The sequence below is a fragment of the Apis cerana genome, linkage group LG7 (assembly GCF_029169275.1).
Source record: "Apis cerana isolate GH-2021 linkage group LG7, AcerK_1.0, whole genome shotgun sequence".
Classification (NCBI taxonomy): Eukaryota; Metazoa; Arthropoda; class Insecta; order Hymenoptera; family Apidae; genus Apis; species Apis cerana.
This window is the reverse complement of record NC_083858.1, coordinates 3,575,665-3,594,889: the sequence shown is the minus strand read 5'-3', so window position 1 is coordinate 3,594,889 and position 19,225 is coordinate 3,575,665. Positions and strand designations below refer to the sequence as shown.

Genomic DNA, 19,225 nt, shown 5'->3' with positions numbered 1-19,225 from the left:
ATTATATATTTAGATTAGTTAGAAATAGATATTTTAATTTTATGCATCATGTATCCATCACATGTTTAATCATTGAATCTGTATTAATGGGTTTAATTCTAAAAGTTTTTAGTTGTTCTAGCTAGCGGAATTAAACGGATATTTGCCAGCATACTCTTTGATCTTTGAACAGAATACGTTTCAGCAAGTTGAGTTCTAACACTTTACAGATTGGTTTTTTCCAATTTCTTCCTTTATCGTTTAATCGAACTCCTATTTGATGAAATTGTTTCCTTCCATGTCCTGCGTTCTTTCAGAACAGAAGTAATTGTCATTTTTCGATTCTTTTTATTAATATGAGAAATTATACGAAATTTTTTAAGTTTTCTAATAAAAAATTTTAATTAATTTTTAGACTTAAAAGTACAAATATTTAAAATTTTTATTTCCAAATTATATTTATTTATTTATTGCTTCAAAATTATATTAAAAAATGTTGTAAATTTGATCTAATCGTTATTAACAATTTATAAAATTTATAATTTTAAAATTGATTTATCTTTAATTATAGATATAAGATATTTATTGTATTTAGCAATGTGAAGGTGTGATTTCATAGAAAATTATTTAGTGATTATCTTAAAAAATCATAATTTTTTTTTTAAATATTAAATCTATTAACATTTATTTAATAATTTTTAATGCAAAATAATATTTTTTTGAATTAATATCTCAACAAAATTTTGATTCTACTTTAATGGCCAATTATATATAAATAATATAAATTTTTCTTTGATCAATTATTAAATCATTTTAATAAATTATTACATTATATAAGCTCATAGAAATCAATCCTTCATATATAATATTATGAAAAAAGAATAGATATTATTTGTTATCAATCTTTTATTCTGCAAACTAATTGAAAATATCTAAAATGATATATTATTCAATATCAATTCTCTCCATGTAAAATAAGTAATTATAAATTAAATTTTTCCTTATAAGATCGATTTAACACGACGTATAAATTTCGTTGCAACTTTCAGGATCTTGTTTCAATCATGGACAAATTTCTTCGTCGAATTGACAAAAGGTAAACTTTGCATTAATCGTACTCTTCAAAGCAATTTTCAGTCATTCCCTTCCAATATATACGAAGATTTCTCTCCCTTTCCCCATGTACATTTAACGAATGGTATTCATGAGCAAATAGTCAAGAGTAATCGCTTCACAATGAACTGCCTCTCTAAAAGTTATAAGATCCTTTGAACTGCCATTTCATTTCTAAATCATCTTCTCGTGTAAATCTTGTTTCTCATTTTTTCGATTTTCTATTTTTTAATTATTACCTTATCTTCGTTATCTTCTCGTATAATGAAATTAAAGGATTTATTATATCAATAAATACATATTATTTAATGTATTTAACGTATCTTATTACTACACATTATTGTCATTATTCATTTATCATCATTTATTATATCATTCTCATTTTTATGATTTAAAAGTCTTACCTCTGTCATATATTCTTCTTACTATTTTTATAATATGTTTTCTAATTAATTGTTTTAAATATTAATGCATGTTCTTTTGCATTTACATATATCGTGTTAAAAAATTTATCGCTTTAATATATTTCGATGAGTTTTTTGTTTTAACGTATGATATGACATGTTATATTATTTTCATTATTATCATTGTTGAAATCAATGAGCGATGAATAAAATTTTTACAAGCGAAATCTACATCTCACAATTATATTAAATAAATAATTGTATTAAATAAAATATACATACAAAATTTGAAAATATATTGAAAGTTTTATACAAATTTAGTATAAACGATAATTAAAAAAAAAATTAAATACATATGTTTAATAGAAAATTTATCGTACAGAAAATCCAGTACCTGAAAGATTCACATTTCAAAATCAACATAGAGAAATGATTCCACGGAGAACAGAGGACGTTTTACCGTTCGAAACGTGGTTTAGTCTAATTTCAGTGAATCTGAATCCAAAACTATCTTTGGACTGCTGGCAAGACAGTTTGCCTGGAACTATAGTTCTCTCTCTCCCAGGAGATTATCTATTTCGTTTCTTCCCTCTATATCGAATAGTTTGCACAATGCTATTCATTTCCTTTATTCATCTCGAAATTTACGATTCATCCATGTTCACTACTTGCGAATTATCAATTGGCATCATTATGCTTTTGTAATAAATTTTTGATAAAAGAATAGACATCAAATAATATTTCATAATTTTTTATGTGTAATAGACAAAATGGATTCTAATTCAAAATTCCATACAATTTAATAAATAAATCTCAATCCATATTTTTATATACCAAATGTTTTGAATTGATTTCTAGAATAAATGTTTCAAAGATATCCTGAATATAAATATACTATTACCTTGTATATATATGTTATATTATCTAAACAATTCATCATTCAAAAATTCTCTATTTAAACGAAATAAAATATTCTCCTGCTATTTACCAAAAAAATATAAGTATACAGACTATAATTTTATATCTTTTCTATAATATGAAGAGTAAGGTATAATTTTCTATATTGTAATAAAGAATATTTTAATATTAGTATATATATATATATATATATATATATATATATATATATATATATATATCATAGCTTACATAAATTGTTACAATATTGTTACATTGTTTTATTATTGCTTTAAATAAATTATTTTTCTGAGATTCGTGCAAAATTCTTTTAAAAATAACGCATTATTTAATAATTCATAATTTTATTTCTAGAATTAATTAATAAACAGTTTACTTCAAACAAAAGTACATTAAAAAAAATGGTTGCAAGAAAAATATAAAATGGTGACAATAATTTCTTGGTGACAAAGGAAATGAGATTGTGAATTTAATTTTCTTCAAATGAAATTTTTAATTTTGTTTTTCAAATACGATAGAATAATAAATAATAAAATACAAAGATATTAAGATATATGTTTATCTATTAAAATATAAATATCTCATATTATGAAATAAAACTTTATTTAATAATCTTAATGTAAACGAAATAATTAATTTTTTTTTAATATTGATTAATTTCATTAAAAATTTTATTATTTCATAATATAAAAATTATAATAGGAATTTTATTTCAAAAAAAATATTTGATCTTTATTAAATTATAATTCTTAATTATAATTATAATTAAGTTATAATTAGAAATGTCTTGTTAAAAACAAAATATTTTATTTTTTCTAATTTTTTTCTATCATCATTCTTGGAACTTATATATTTATTGTATTTATTAAATATTAGAAAAAAAAATATTACAAATACTATAAAAAAATTAATAAATATTATTCCTGATATATTATAGAATAGCTTCTTCTAAGAGTTAAATTTTTTAAATATTTAATATTATATTATTCTAATAATTTTTTTGTTAATTTTTTATTTACTCGCATAAAATTTACTTGCATAAAAAATTAATCTGACAATAATTTAGAAAATTTAGAAATAAAATATTTCGATAAAACTTATAAAATAAATCTATAAAACAAAAGTCACAGAAATAATAATTATTTTCTTGTAACTACATATATAATATTATTATATGAAGTGCAAATCAATTATTAAATTATAATTTCAATTTTAAGCATAATACGTTTTATTATTTTTTTTAATAATAATTTCATAAATTTAGTTTTAAAAAGTTCTTTAAAAAATAATCTTCTTCGTTTAAAGCATAAAAGATTCAATGCTTTCCGTTTGACTTTTATAATCTGTGTTGTACTTAATAAAGAAGTTCCTGCTAAATTATTTTTTCTCAGATATCAAAACTTTTTGACGAAGACATTAAAAAAATTTTATCGGCTTTCTTGATGAATAAATTCAATAGTTTGGCAAGAATCTAATGAAAAATGGTATTCCTCAGTAAGAAAATAATTGTAATTAATATTATAATAATATTAATTATTATAATTATATTGACAATTATAATCAAAGATAGTAAGTGATAATTCACCCAATTTTTAATTGAATTATTTCATGTATTATTTATTTTAAAATTTGTCAATCGCTTTTTTTAAATACCTATTGACTATTATTATAATAGATTATTTCTATGAATCAAAAAGAAATATTATATAAAACTATAATCTTTTTAAAATAGAAAAAAAATGTTATCTAAAAAAAAAAAAAATATTGAATCAAAATAAATTAGCAAAAATAAAAAAAAATAGAAGCTTATATTTACTTTATAATCTTTAAAAATGTACAGAGTAATCAGAATATTTAAAAATTAATATAAAAAAAAATTTTAAAATCTCTAAAAATTAAATTATAATCATAATATATAATAGATCATAATACAAATGTAAATATATTTTACTTTAACGAAAATGTTAAATAATTCAGTTTTTAGATTTTAATAAATATTTTTACATCAAAAATTATATGTTATATTTTAAAAAATGTAAATTTTATTAAATCATCATAATCATCATAAAATTGAACGAAGTTAAAAATGAATTAAATTATTAAATTATTATATAAATTATAAATAATATTACAATTTTTATAAATAAAAATTTGTAATAATATAACAATTAAAAATAGAACGATAATTTTAATCTTTCTTAAAAATAGATTTTATAATCATTTTAATAATAATTTCATGTAAAAAATATTTTAAAAATATTTAAAATGCTTAAAAAATGTTTAAAAAATGATTATTATTATATATATAATTATTATAATATATTATAATTATAATTTGTTATTTAAAAATAATGAAATATTAATTAAGTAAAATATTTAATACCTTGTATTTTTTTTATAATTTTTTTTTAATTATTATGAATTATTTTATATATTTAATTTCATAGATATTTCATCAATTCATTTCAATTATAAATATTAATAATTGATTTAAAATGTTATACCATTCATTAAATACTATTAAAATAAAAATTATTGATATATAATTTTAAATCATTTTTAAATCGATTTAAAAACTTCATGAGTCTTATTTATCAACGGAGATCTAAAATAGATGATTCACATAATTCATACAATGGCGCCACCATACAAACTTTGATTTTAAGTTGCTTACGTAAATTTTTTAATATAAAAAATTTAAAAATATAATTTAGAAATTGAGAACATAAATTTCTAATAAAATTTTACACTTTAAAATATTTTTTATGAAGATATTTTAAAATATTTTTTGTCAATGCTATATATTACAATAGTATTATAAACAAAACCTTTTTTATTTTAATATTAACTATTAATTATAAAAATAATCAAATATAATTTACAAAAATTGATTTTTTACTATTTTTGTATATTTTTGTAATACTTATTTTATTTAATCGGTCTCTGTTTTATTTATATACGATTTTGCATAAAATCTATTTGTTATATATTATAATTACTTTCATTATTCTAAAATAATAGAAACTAAATTAATGTAAAAATTTCATTAATATAAAATTTTAATTTTTATCACAATATATATACAAAAATTCATGTTTTTTCTTGTTTTCAGAATATTTTAAATTCAGAAATATTTTTAATAAAAAAGTAACAAAAAAAATATTTGATTGGAAAATTTTATTAAAAGTATATTTTTTACATATGTTATTTGTATATATATTTTATATATTTTGTATATTATATGTATACATATTTACACATAAATAAGAAATAGTTATATAAAAGGCCAAAAAAGAATTTTATTATGATATATCATATATTTAATTTAAAAATATAATAATATACAGTTTAATATTTTTTTTTTAGAAAACTGTATACTTTATATATTTATATATATATGAAATCTATAATTTAAATATTATGCATATTTTTATTAATTTGTATTTTATTCAATAGATTTGATAAAACTTTATAATTTATTGAATATGTTCTAGTTACTTATGCATATGGATAATATAGAATAAAAATATTATAATCATATCATCTATATATTGATTTATAAATAATATGAAAATTAGTAAATATTTTATGAAGCACCAGGAAATGGATCTACTCTATTTCTTCTTAAAATAAAATTAATTTTTCTATTCATGTCTTCATTATAAAGTGCTTTACACTTTTCATAATTAATTCTTCTTCTTGTTTGAGTAGGTTTTTCATAGAATCTTGTATATCTAAATTGCTGAAAAATACCTTCTTTTGACAATATATTGTTCAACATACGAGCAGCTTTCTCTATATTATTATTTTGAACCATAACTGTTCGAGCAATAAATTGAGCATGTCTACGCATACCCATCTGAAAAAAGATATATAATATATATTATTTATAAAAAATATATATAATAAATTAATTTATTAATTTTTTTATTTATATATCTTTTTATTCTTTTATTAATATATTTTCTATGTATTATAGCTTTCTTACAATTTAATTAAAATATGAATTTAGAATAAAGAATAAAATAAATAATCTATAATATATATATTTAATAACAAAATATACATAAAAATATTTATTAACAATTAGATTATAAGCATAATAGAATACAACTTTAAATTATTATAATTCGTATTTAAGGTATAATTAAAATATATTTTTATTATCGTATTAACGTATGATTAAAATATATTTTTGACAATATATTTTCTTTTAATATATTTTGAAGGTTATGTATTTTTCAATAATACATTAAATTACAAATCAGTGTTCAAGTTTGTTATTTAAAAATAATGAAATATTAATTAAGTAAAATATTTAATACCTTGTATTTTTTTTAAATATATTCAGTAATTAAGATTAAATTTAAGTAATTGTTAGAACAAAGTCACTTATTGTAGTAATTTAATCTAGTAAGTTACTATAGAAATTTAACCTAGTAACTTACTATAGAAACTTAACCTAGTAAATTTCGATAAATCGAAATATACTATTTTTATAAACAATATATTTGAATATTGTATTTTTGTGTACAATTCTATTATATTAAATAAATTAATTTTTAACAATACGTTTTTATATTTTTAATTAAAACAGAAAATAATATAATTTAAAAAAAATATATATTTATTTAAATAGTTATTGAATACTGATATATATATTAATATTTCGATCAATGTATCATATATATATATAACATCGATTTAAAGAAAATATAATGTAATATAATAATTACAGATGATATATTTGTTATAATACAAATATTTTATTTTTACAAAACTCAATATATAATAAATTTAATAAATACTTTAATGTAACATTCACTTACTTATATTGAAATATTAATCAATTTTGTTATTTTTTTTTAAACAAATCAAATATAGTGAATTGTACATATACATTACTAAATATATTAAATCTTACGTGTTACAATAACAAGCTTTTAATTTTTGATTCCATGTGGATGATCGCAATAAAATTGCATGTGGCCCAAAAAGAACATATTCAACAAAGTGATGACAATAAAGTACAAAATTAAACAGGACAAAATCTGCAGGTACAAGTTGTTTATAAGTATTATTATAACTTATTCATTTATATAATTAATAATAATAAACACATAAAAACAAAATATGATTATAATATGATAAAAATACTTTAATGATTTTACAATTGTATTCTATAGTAATTAATAGTTTAAATAATTACTTCTCGATCTTTTAAATTATATCGAAATCCCCACCGACATATACATAGCCATACTGATAATGATATTAAAAGTAACACCACTGAAAACGGAGTAGCATATATGTGTATATGGAACATTTGATTTTCTTAGCAATTTTACAAACCGCTCTTAGATTTTCTTTACTTCCACCTTTTTCCTCGACGTTCTTCATTCTGTAACACTCGAATAAAATATCAAATTTTTCAAATTATAGAAACATACACATTTAAATTTATCATATCTTAATGATGAGTAAAATGCTTATAAATTTCAGCCATACATATTATACATTTTTTCATCAATTTAACAGCATAAAGAGATATCTCATAAGTAAATTCTATTTTTGATACATCAACCACCATTGTACATTATTATATTCGAGAATATTTCCTACGAAAATATTTGTTTTGACATTAATAAACGAATTGGCCAAAATTTTGTAGAGTTTTAACCTAAAATTTAGAATATAGGACAATTAATGTTTTTATGTCTTTCCTGTCATTTGTAAATCTCAATTGACGTAATTAATACGAAATATTGTACATTGAATGCGATGAATCGAAACAGAAATATAATTTAAATAAAAAATAAATATCGTTCGACAAAATGTCACTACATTCAGAATATTTTACATCAAATAATTTCATAGTTATCTGTCATGTGAATTTATATTTTAATATAATATCTATTTATATGTACGAATTATCGAAATTAGTATTTCTAAACTTTTCGACTTTTTTCGACTTTATCTGCCCTTGTTGTGTAGATACATATATGTAAAGAAAACATGAAAACAATATATTTAATTAATAAATCACTTATTCAGGTCAGTAAACATCATTTTGGAAAGAGATTCATTTTTCTAATTACTGTTTGTAATTTGAATCAAACATAATTATAAAAGATATTAAGAGATATAGTATTTATTATTTTAAATTATAAAATAGAAGCTAAAATTTAATAATTTCTCTTCAAAATATACGAAGATTAATAAATAGAAGAATAGATTTATAAATAAAAATTTAATAAAAAATAAAATTAAAAAAAGATAATATAAAATAAAATAATAAAAAATATGATTTATAGAAAGAATGTCTTTATAGATCACATATTCTGAACAATTGTTTGATCAATATATGCGTGCGCAAAGTGGAGGTTAACAAATTCTTTAATAGAAAAGCATAAAACAAGGAAGCTATTTTATTTCATATATGCAAAAAAAACTGATCGAAGTGTTAGTTTTTCTTTATAATCAGAAATAGAGAACTATGCCACCAAAACGAAAAAAAGATGCAAAAAAAATATCCATCGAACCACCACCAGCGTAAGTTACTTAATGCCTTAAATATTAAATATAATATTTGTACTAAACGAAAAATTGTATATAATTTTTGATAAACTTATTGAAATATTATAATATATTATTAATATATTTTATATTATTATTATATATAATATAATATATAATATATATAATATAATATTATATATAATATATAATATATTATATATTATTAATATAATATTAATATTTTTTAATATATCAAAAGATAAGAGTCAATTTTTCATTTTTATATTATTTTTTTAATATTCCTTCTTTTATTTATTTATTAGTATCTTTCATTATATTTAAAATAATTTTTATAAATATACATATTTAAAATAATATTACGACATTTTCTCATTGCATAAATAATTTAATTATAAATTTAATAATTTTATTATTAAATAATTCTATAACCGATTAATATTTGCATATAGTATCAATTATATTCTGTAATCTATTATATTTTGCGATTATAAATATAATCATAATAATATAATTATAATTTTTCGTTTTAATATTTTTTAAATAAAGAATCGAACCGGATATTTTGGAAGTACTTGAACCAGAAGAACCACCGAAACCACTAATATCAGCAGTCACAGGACAACCTTTCGGACCTCGAGTTCATTATATATGTGAAAAAAAGGAAGATGAGAGTTCAGATGATGAACCTGAATCTGAAATTGATGAAGAAATAAAATATTTTGAAGAAGAAGGTCCGGAAGTGCCATCAGAATTTTGGCATATACAGAAACTTATCAGATATATGAAAGCAGGAAATCAAACTGCAACTATGGTGGCTGTCTGTCTTTTAAAAGATTACGATCTGTCCAATAAAGTAATTCATTTCTTTTTCTATATAATTATAATATTAGTTATTAATGTTAATTTTCTTATCGTAATTATTAATATTAACATTTAACATATACATACATTTAATATTAACATTAACAATATTATTATTAATATAAATATTAAAGTTAATTTTTAAATAGTTCAAATTTTATTAACATTATTGTTAATAAAATATAATTAATAAAAATAATAATTATTAAATCACTTAAAATTTTACACACTTTAGAATTTTTTAAATTAATTTCTATATCTAGATAACAATATTCGCAGTAAGTTTTAATTTTAATAAAAAAATTGATGCATATAAAAAATAAAATTCAATTTTAATTGTGTATAATAATAGACGATACAAAAAGCAATTCGAGATATGGGAGGTCTAGAAATCTTAGTGAATCTACTCGAAACAAAAGATCTAAAATGTCAGAACGGCTCGTTGTCAGTCTTACTTCAAATCATAACATCGATCGATATGCGACGGCATCTAATTGATCTTGGTATTGTAACACCGTTGATTCAAATGTTAAAATATCCAGCTAGAGATATTCAAGTTAGTTTTTCATTTATTACGAATTTTATTATCGATTGTTTATTTACATAAGAATTTCAAAAATATAAAAAAAATTAAATTTATAAAATTATTCAATTGAAAAGGTTTTAGCTGCAGAAACTATGGCTATTATCGCACGAATAAGAAAAGCAAGAAAACAGATACGAATTAGAAATGGAATACCTCTTATTGTAAGCATTTTAAATAAATTTATTATTAAATACTTAATTAGATTTCATTATTTCTTCTTTTTCTGGATTTATTAGAAAAATTAACGATGAAAATATTCATAAAAATAATATAATATATTTACAGTTGGATGTGATGGATGTACCAGATTCTATCCTTCAGACACCATATAATAATTTAAATGAAGCTAATAAAGAATTGATAAAGGTTGCGATAGCTTGTGCTAAAGTTTTAGATTCACTGAGCAGTAGTCCAAAAATAAGAGAATTGCTTCACAATTATGGTGTAGTGAATCACATGGAACGTTTCTTAAAATCACAACATATTTCTCTTATAATACCAATGATTGGAACTATTCAGCAGTGCGCGAATAGGGTAAATGATATATATTTATGTATATATATATATATATATATATATATATATATTATTGTTACGTGATAAATTACCAGATATTAATAAGAAAAATAATTAAATTTTAAACTTGAATATTTAAAAATTCATTTTCAATAAATTATAATTTATTATTTATATATTTACCGTGACAAAAGAAATAATAAATAAAATTTTATTTAAAAGATAATATTTAAAAAGTAAATAAAATTTATTATAAAATATTATAAAATTATATCAATCAAAGAATCTTCATGTTTTCTTCAGGATATGTTTCGTAAATCATTTGAAAAAACAAATATTATCTATGATGTGGTTCGACATTTAAAAAGCGATAATGTTAAGTTGCAAGAAAATTGTGCTCTAGCAATATTCAAATGTGGCCTCAACAAAGTCGCCAGGGATATGGTTCGTCAATCGTCTGGTCTAGATATATTATGCAAACTTTTAGAGAAAGACGAAGTTCGTGCTAATAAACGATTGCTAGCTGCTGTCACAGGTGGAATATGGAAATGTGCCATGAGCCCAGAGAACGTCATGAGATTCAATCAAAATAATTTAATAGCTTCTTTGGTACAATTTCTGGAAGAAATTGAAGATGAAGAAGTGCAAGCGAATGTTGTAGGAGCATTGGCAGAATGTTGCAAAGATCCTGTCAATAGAGACCGTTTGAGGATCAATGAAGGATTGCCAAATCTGGTAATTGTTTATTTATTTTTTATCATGAAAATATTTTATTTATTAGAAAGAAATTTATAATATAAGATAATATAAAATTGAATTAGAAATAACGAATTTTGTTTTTTATTAATTATTGGATATTTATTACCTTTATTTTCTTAACCTTTTATTCTTCAGATTTTTTATATATTTATAATTGAATAATTTCAATTTTTTAAATGTAAATATTTATTACTCTATAATAAATATCTTTATTTTTATCGTGATTTGATCTTTTTTCTCTATGTTTTATTTTTATGTTTAGTTTTAAATTTTCACATGAAACTTTCTTTCGATAATATTTCTATATGATTAAATTAAAAATGATAAGTTGATCTCTCGGTTAAAAAATATGACATAAAATATTAATAAAGCATAAATCATATATAGATCAAATTATTAAGTTCTACATATGAGCCTCTATTAGAAAACATACCATTGGTGATAAAAGAATGCGCTCAAAATGAATCGTGTATGGATATTATCAATGATCCGGAGCATGTCAACGATGGCGTCCGATTAGTTTGGTCGTTGCTCAAACATCCCAGCGATAAAATCAAAATAAATTCCTGTCTAGCATTGGTGCCTTGCATTAAATACGCGAAAGATTCTCCTGAAATGGTACGAGCATTCGTAGGTGGATTGGAACTCACGGTCAGTCTTCTCGACAATCCAAACAACGAAGTGTTGAGTGCAGTATGCGCCACTATTGCTGAAATCGCTGTAGATCCAGAAAATTTAGGCATTCTTAGCGATCATGGTGTGGTGGATAAACTGGCCGCCCTTGTGACTACGGTATTGCTTAAAATTTTAATTTTAAACACTTTGTTTTATAGATGAAATTGAAAAATCTTCGATTTTGCAAATTTCATTTTATTTTGATTTTATTCTTATTTTTATTCGTTATTTTACTTTCTTTTTTAGCGAGATGAAAATTTGCGTGCAAATTTAACCTTAGCCATTGCTCATTGTTGCGAATGGGGAGAGAATAACTTTAAATTTGGTCAATTACAAGCAGTTGCTCCATTAATTACTTATATGACAAGCAAGAATAAAAATGTTCTTAGAGGAGTTTGTACAGCTACATATCATTTAAGCAGGGAACCTTTGAATTGTATTACTATGCATTCTGCTGGTATTATTAAGGTACAATGAAATTTCTTTATAAAAAATATTTATACGTTCATAATTTATAATTTATATATATATATATATATATTGATATATTTTAAATGTAGCAATTAAGTTAATTATTTACATTTTATTTATTTAATAATATAATTTATTTATTTTATTATAAAAATATTAAAATAAAAATATATATAATATTTGGGAAGATAAATGGCATAATAAAATAACAAATAATTAATATTTGATCAGAGAATTCTTTAATAAATTCATAAAGAAATTTTATTATAATGTTTAATAATTTAACTAATTCATCATTGTATAATTTTTATGTTTTATAAAAATTGATGCATATTTATATTAAAAACTTTCAGCATATACTACGTTTGGTGGGATCAGATGATCCAGAACTGCAAATTGCTGCAGCATCCACCATTCGAAACATTAGAAAGCTCGCATTAACAGCAGAAAAATTGCACTTTAGAGAAATGTACGTATTTTTAATTATTATATAAACAAAAGTTTATATATTTTTACTCATTATTATATACTCATTGCAGAACTACATTAAAAGAAACAGATTATTTATTGTAATATATTGATGTTTCGAATATTGGATTCGAATATTGGAAACCAAGTTTATTTATAGAATATGAAATAAAAAAATAATATCTTGATTGAAGAAACCAAACGGTATTTATTAAGATTAGATCAATCAATAATAAATATATTTAAATATAATTGAATCTTTTTATTTATATTGAATAAAATAAAAAAATATTATAAAATACTAATAATTGATTTTTTAATCTTATGAAAATAAGTAATGAAAAATTAAAAAAAGAAAATTTATGAAAATACATTATTGCAAATACTAGCGATTATGTCTAATTAATATAAATCAATTCTTATAGTCTTAAAGTCAATTCTTTTTATTATTCGAAAAAATTTATCATTTATCATAATTTATCATCAATCATTTTATCGAATATTCGTTACCATGAGTTTTTTAGTTCAAATATATAAAAAATGGAAATATAATAAAAAATAATAAATTATAGTAAACATAATATATATATATATATACATATATATGTACATATATTGAAGAAAAAATTTAAAATCTGTAAAAATTTAAAATAAATATACAAAATCGGAAATATGTATTTTATTGATTCTTCATTTCAATATGATTCAATAATGATTTTAAGCTTATAATTACAGTTTTTGTATCGTACATATTTTTCCGAATATAAAGAAAGTAAAAAAAAAGGAGGATAATAAGAATCGAGATGATCAATTCTTTTTTTTTTTTTTTGAATTGTATGTGACAAGAATTATATATAAAGCTACATAGTCCCAGGATTATATAACATAAATATATATTGAATGTTGATTCTATATCTAATCTGTGGTTGAATTTGCTCCTGATCATTTCGCAACGATGTGTAAATTTATCAAGATTGAATTTTATTTCTAAAGACATAAAACTTTGAAGATATTTTTTTACAAATTGATAAAATTTGATAAATAAAAAAATCATAATTTTAATTTAGAAAAGTATTGAATCAAAAATTATGCGTATTTAAAAATTATTTTATAGGTTAGCCGCCATATTGATTCTCTTCATTATCCAATCAAAAGAATATTTCTCCTATAATGGTACTATTTCATATGACACATATTGTAAATGGCTTGTAACATTAATACTTATAAACTGTTATTTGTGATGATGTTTTGACGGAATGAAGATTTTGTGATTGAATAGCATATAACAGTATATAACAAATTAGCAAGCAAATAATATTTATGAACTGCTAATAAATATTGCTTAATACTACTTAAGATATTGATTCATTATTTTTTTATTTTTTATCCTAATCTCTCTCCTTTTATTTATTTTTTTTTGTCTATGTTTGCTTTTAATTTAATTTCAATTATTACTAGTTCATATTATAATTAATTATTTTAGATTAAATTGAAAATGATACTAAAACATCAAGAACAAAATCTTAAAGAAAAAAATAAAAAATATATTTGATATTAAATCTTCTCTATCTATTCATATTAAAATTAGATCGAAACAAATATTGTTAAATAATCTTTTAAAAAGAAAACTTTAAAAAAAATGAAAAAATTGCATATTGAAAAATTGAATTTGAAAAAAGATAAAAAGGAATACGCAGCAACATAAGGCGCTACTATCGTTCGTATTAATATATTTCTTTTCATCTGAAACTTCCGCTTCCGAAAACTTAAGACTAAATCACGTAAGTAGAAAATTTTATTTTAAATGTATTTTATCCAAATAATCTTTAAATTAACTAATATAATGATATTATTAAATTATTTTTAATATTGAATAACTTTTTTTAGTATTAATTTTTTGTAATCTTTCTTTCTCAATTCTACTTTGAAGAATTTATAACCTTAAATATTATTTATTTTTTTATTCTCTAAATTCTCTAAATTAAATTTTTTTTTTCTCTTTTTAAGCGAATTATACGGAAGAATGGCAAAGTCTAAAAATCATACTAATCATAATCAAAGTGAGTATGAATAAAAAATTTATTATATTTAAATATGTAGGAACAAGAAAATTATTTACTTTTAAATAAGTTCTATTATATGAAAAAATATATATATATATATATAATTAACAAAATTAATTTTATCTTATATTACTCTTAAATTATAAAATACAAAGCAATTAATTAATTATTTTTAATTAATAATTTATAGATCGTAAAGCTCACCGTAATGGTATTAAAAAACCAAAACGTTATAGGCATGAATCTACACTTGGTGTAAGTTTAAATTATTTAAATAATTTTTTAATAATTTTATTATCTATAATATATAAATGAATAGAACTTATAATATTGCTATTATATATTTTTTTAACATTATTTATACAAATGAATATATCTTTATTATGTTTATATTTCTATATCTTATTATTTTAATATTTTTTTAGATGGATCTCAAATTCTTAAGAAATCAACGTTTTGCCAAAAAGCATAATCTAAAACCCAAAGAACAATTAAAAAGGGCAGAGAAACGTAAAGCTCTTCGTGAAGCTAAAAAATAATTTTTTTTTTTAATATCAATGATTTTATTGTAATAAAAATTTAAAAAATGAATATCATTAAAATTAAACTGACTATTCACGAAAATTGCATTAGAGATATAACTGTTAAAATAAAATATTTTTTTGAATGTTTTTATGTAGCAAAGTAAAGAGATAAATATTAGTGAAGCAATTTTAATGTAAGATTTCATAAATAAAACAATTATGTTTCTTATATCTCTAACATAATATTTCATGAATAGAAAGCCTTAATTTTGTTTATTACCTTTTATAATTAATTTTGTGCTTTTTTTTTATTAAAGATATTAGTTTACTAATTTTTATTTTATTATTCATAATTATGTTATTATTATAAAAAACTAGAACATAAAAAATAAGTATGAGAATTATTATTTATTTATTATATATTTTGATTTAACAATATTTAAATCGTTATAATTATATATTATAATTCCCAATTCATACCATTTTTATTGTTTTATATAAATATGTTTCTAAATTAAGATATCAAAAATATTAATTAATTTCTATATTTTCTAATGTTTTCTAATGTTTAATCTATAAAATAAAACTGATACTTAATAGTTTTGCATTTAAAAAATTGTTGAAATATATATTTTATATATATATATATATTATAATGTATATTTGTATATTATAATGTATATTATAATATATAATATTATAATGTATATTATATATTACAATGTATATTTTTGAATCAGTAAATAATATTTTTTTAAAACATATTAGCCTTAATAATTATAATTAGGAATACATATAAAATATATAAATTATAATCATAATAGAGTTAAAAAGATAAAAATACAATATAATTAAAAATAAAATGATGTAAAAACGTAAAAATGTAAAAAAAAACATACAGAATTCCTCATATAACTCCAGTGACTATATGAGTCATGCCTAAATGTATTTCATTGTGTTACAATATAATACTAAAAAATAAAATGCTATTCATTTTATACTATTTGGCATTATTGAAGTAACAATATCAAATTATTGAAATTTTACTCTATAACATCATAAATATTAATAATTTAAAAATAGAATTTAAATGAATAATTATACGATGTTATTTTAAATAATGTTTAAATAATTTTTAAATAATTGTAGTGATAATACAAAATGGCGAGTAGTCAACATATCGATAATAGTGCAATAAACTTTAAAAATTCTTCAAAACCAAAAATAATTTTATTATTTAGCGGTAAAAGAAAATGTGGAAAAGATTATATTACAAACAATTTATATGAAAGGTTACAACTTTTTAATAAAAATAATATAATAAATAATTATTAGATAATGATTATAGTAATATTAATAATATATTAATTTAATTATTATTGATATTCTTTTTAATAGAATTGGATCTGATAACAGTGTAATTATAAAAATATCTGCACCAATTAAGTCTCATTGGGCTAAATCTCATGGTTTAAATATTGATCAACTAATGGGAGATGGAAAGTATAAAGAAAACTATCGTCTTGAAATGGCAAAGTGGGGAGAAAATATTAGAAATACAGATCAAGGTTATTTTTGTCGTGCGGCTCTAGATATATATAACGGTGGAAAATTTTATATTATAATATTAGAAATTTTATATTAATATTTTATATTAAATTCTGTGTAATGTATATTCATTTACTTTATATGCATAGCATACGATAAATCGATATGGATAGTAAGCGATATACGAAGAAAAACTGACATACAGTGGTTTACAGAAAATTTTAAAGATATATGTAAAACAATTCGTATTGAATCGGATGATTCAATTAGAATTGAGCGTGGTTGGACATTTGTAACAGGTATGTAAAAAGAAAATTAATATTAAATTTAATAAACAATAATAAAATTTATTGAAATTTATTAATTTAATGTGAATTTCATAATTAATTTATAACTTTTTGTTATTTTTTATTATATTTATATTATTATTAATTTAAAAAATAATTTAAATATTTTACAGGTATTGATGATGCAGAAACTGAATGTGATTTAGATGATGTAAATACATGGGATTTGAAAGTGACAAATAATACTAAAAGTATAGAATGTATATTGCAACAGATTTTAGAATTAATCAATTAATATTTATAGACAAAAGTACAGAAAATAAAATATTTTTTTTTAAATTGCATTGAAATAATTTAAATTTTTTTGAGTTAGAAAAATTAATTTATCATGTAACATAAATTTTTTTGAAAAAAATTGAAATTGATAAAAATTGAAGAAAATAAAAATAACTTTTTTATCTAAACTTAATGAAAATTGAAAAATTATATTGTAGATTTATTACAAAAGTCTCAAAAGACTACAATTTTTATAATTTTTAATTGTTTATACCTCATAATAATGATAAATTACAATGAAATATTCAATATAATTTATATAAATCTACAAAATATATTTTTTTAATTTTCATTTGTTTATTTATTGTTGTTTTAAATGATAAACTTATATTTTTATCTATATTATCTATATATACAAATTAATATTATATGGAAACATCTATAAATATTATTGTTATATATATATATATTGTATGTTTTTTATGTATCTCAGCAAATAAATTGTAATACGAAATTTTTTTCAGTAATTATAATTATAGGACTTACTAAAATTTGGAATTTTTTTATTGATTAATATAATTAATAAATAAAAACTATATATTATTATAAAATATTTAATTTTTGAATAAACTAATAAACGATTATATCAATTGAAGTTAAAACATTAACTTTTAAAATTTAATTAAAATTTAAACATAATCTTCATTAGATTATAATTAATTATATAAAAATAAATGAATACTATTAGAACAATATTAAAATGAAGGATTTCATTTTTTGTTTATAAGTTATATATAAGCTCTACTATATATAAGTTGTTTATAAGGGTAAAATAATATAATCGAATTATAAAAATTGCAAAATTTCAAACTTTTGTTTTCGAACAATTTCGAGATTTTTATTGATTTATATTTACTATATAAGATAATTTATATAAAATATTTATATATAACAACAATATTACTCATTGAGCATTTTTAAATATATTTTCAATAATAAATATATTTATTTCTGTTTATAATTTTTTTTCTTTTAAAAATTTTTCTTAAAAAAATACAATGTTATTTTTGAAAGTTTCATTTTACACCGAAATAAATTCAAAAATTAAATTGTAATTTTATAAATAATATTCAAAATATCTCTTCAATATAAAAAATTATAAACATAGATAAATTTCAAAATACCGGTGATCTATTAAAATTTAAAATTTAAATTTTAGAAATTAATAAAATTTAAA

The 19,225-nt window shown here is 19.3% G+C and overlaps 3 protein-coding genes across 4 annotated transcripts; 2 read left to right on the top strand and 1 right to left on the bottom strand.

The window, feature by feature from the left end:
* Positions 1 to 5,576: 5,576 nt before the first annotated feature.
* On the bottom strand, positions 5,577 to 6,855 carry LOC107998427 (small ribosomal subunit protein bS21m). Its single transcript, XM_017057692.3, has 2 exons — positions 6,740 to 6,855; positions 5,577 to 6,273 (listed from the first exon to the last, which is right to left on the bottom strand). The coding sequence occupies exon 2, from the start codon at positions 6,271 to 6,273 to the stop codon at positions 6,001 to 6,003; it is 273 nt and encodes a 90-aa protein (XP_016913181.1). The 5' UTR covers positions 6,740 to 6,855; the 3' UTR covers positions 5,577 to 6,000.
* Positions 6,856 to 7,335: 480 nt separating this feature from the next.
* On the top strand, positions 7,336 to 13,592 carry LOC107998429 (armadillo repeat-containing protein gudu). The gene is made up of 11 exons (XM_028667046.2): positions 7,336 to 7,471; positions 8,746 to 8,966; positions 9,501 to 9,807; positions 10,168 to 10,371; positions 10,476 to 10,562; positions 10,687 to 10,935; positions 11,221 to 11,652; positions 12,064 to 12,468; positions 12,598 to 12,819; positions 13,176 to 13,291; positions 13,362 to 13,592. Exons 2-11 carry the CDS (start codon positions 8,911 to 8,913, stop codon positions 13,393 to 13,395), a joined length of 2,112 nt encoding a protein of 703 aa, XP_028522847.1. The 5' UTR covers positions 7,336 to 7,471; positions 8,746 to 8,910; the 3' UTR covers positions 13,396 to 13,592.
* Positions 13,593 to 14,188: 596 nt separating this feature from the next.
* On the top strand, positions 14,189 to 18,502 carry LOC108000952 (large ribosomal subunit protein eL29). Of its 2 annotated transcripts, none has more exons than XM_017061673.3 (5): positions 14,189 to 14,463; positions 14,774 to 15,071; positions 15,298 to 15,350; positions 15,544 to 15,608; positions 15,779 to 15,944. In XM_017061673.3, the coding sequence occupies exons 3-5, from the start codon at positions 15,314 to 15,316 to the stop codon at positions 15,890 to 15,892; spliced, it is 216 nt and encodes a 71-aa protein (XP_016917162.1). In that variant the 5' UTR covers positions 14,189 to 14,463; positions 14,774 to 15,071; positions 15,298 to 15,313; the 3' UTR covers positions 15,893 to 15,944. The 2 variants fall into 2 exon arrangements, with proteins under 2 accessions (XP_016917162.1, XP_016917160.1); XM_017061671.3 differs by lacking the exon at positions 14,189 to 14,463 and adding exons at positions 17,276 to 17,481; positions 17,575 to 17,724; positions 17,886 to 18,502 and having other exon boundaries at positions 14,870 to 15,071; positions 15,298 to 17,169.
* Positions 18,503 to 19,225: the final 723 nt, after the last annotated feature.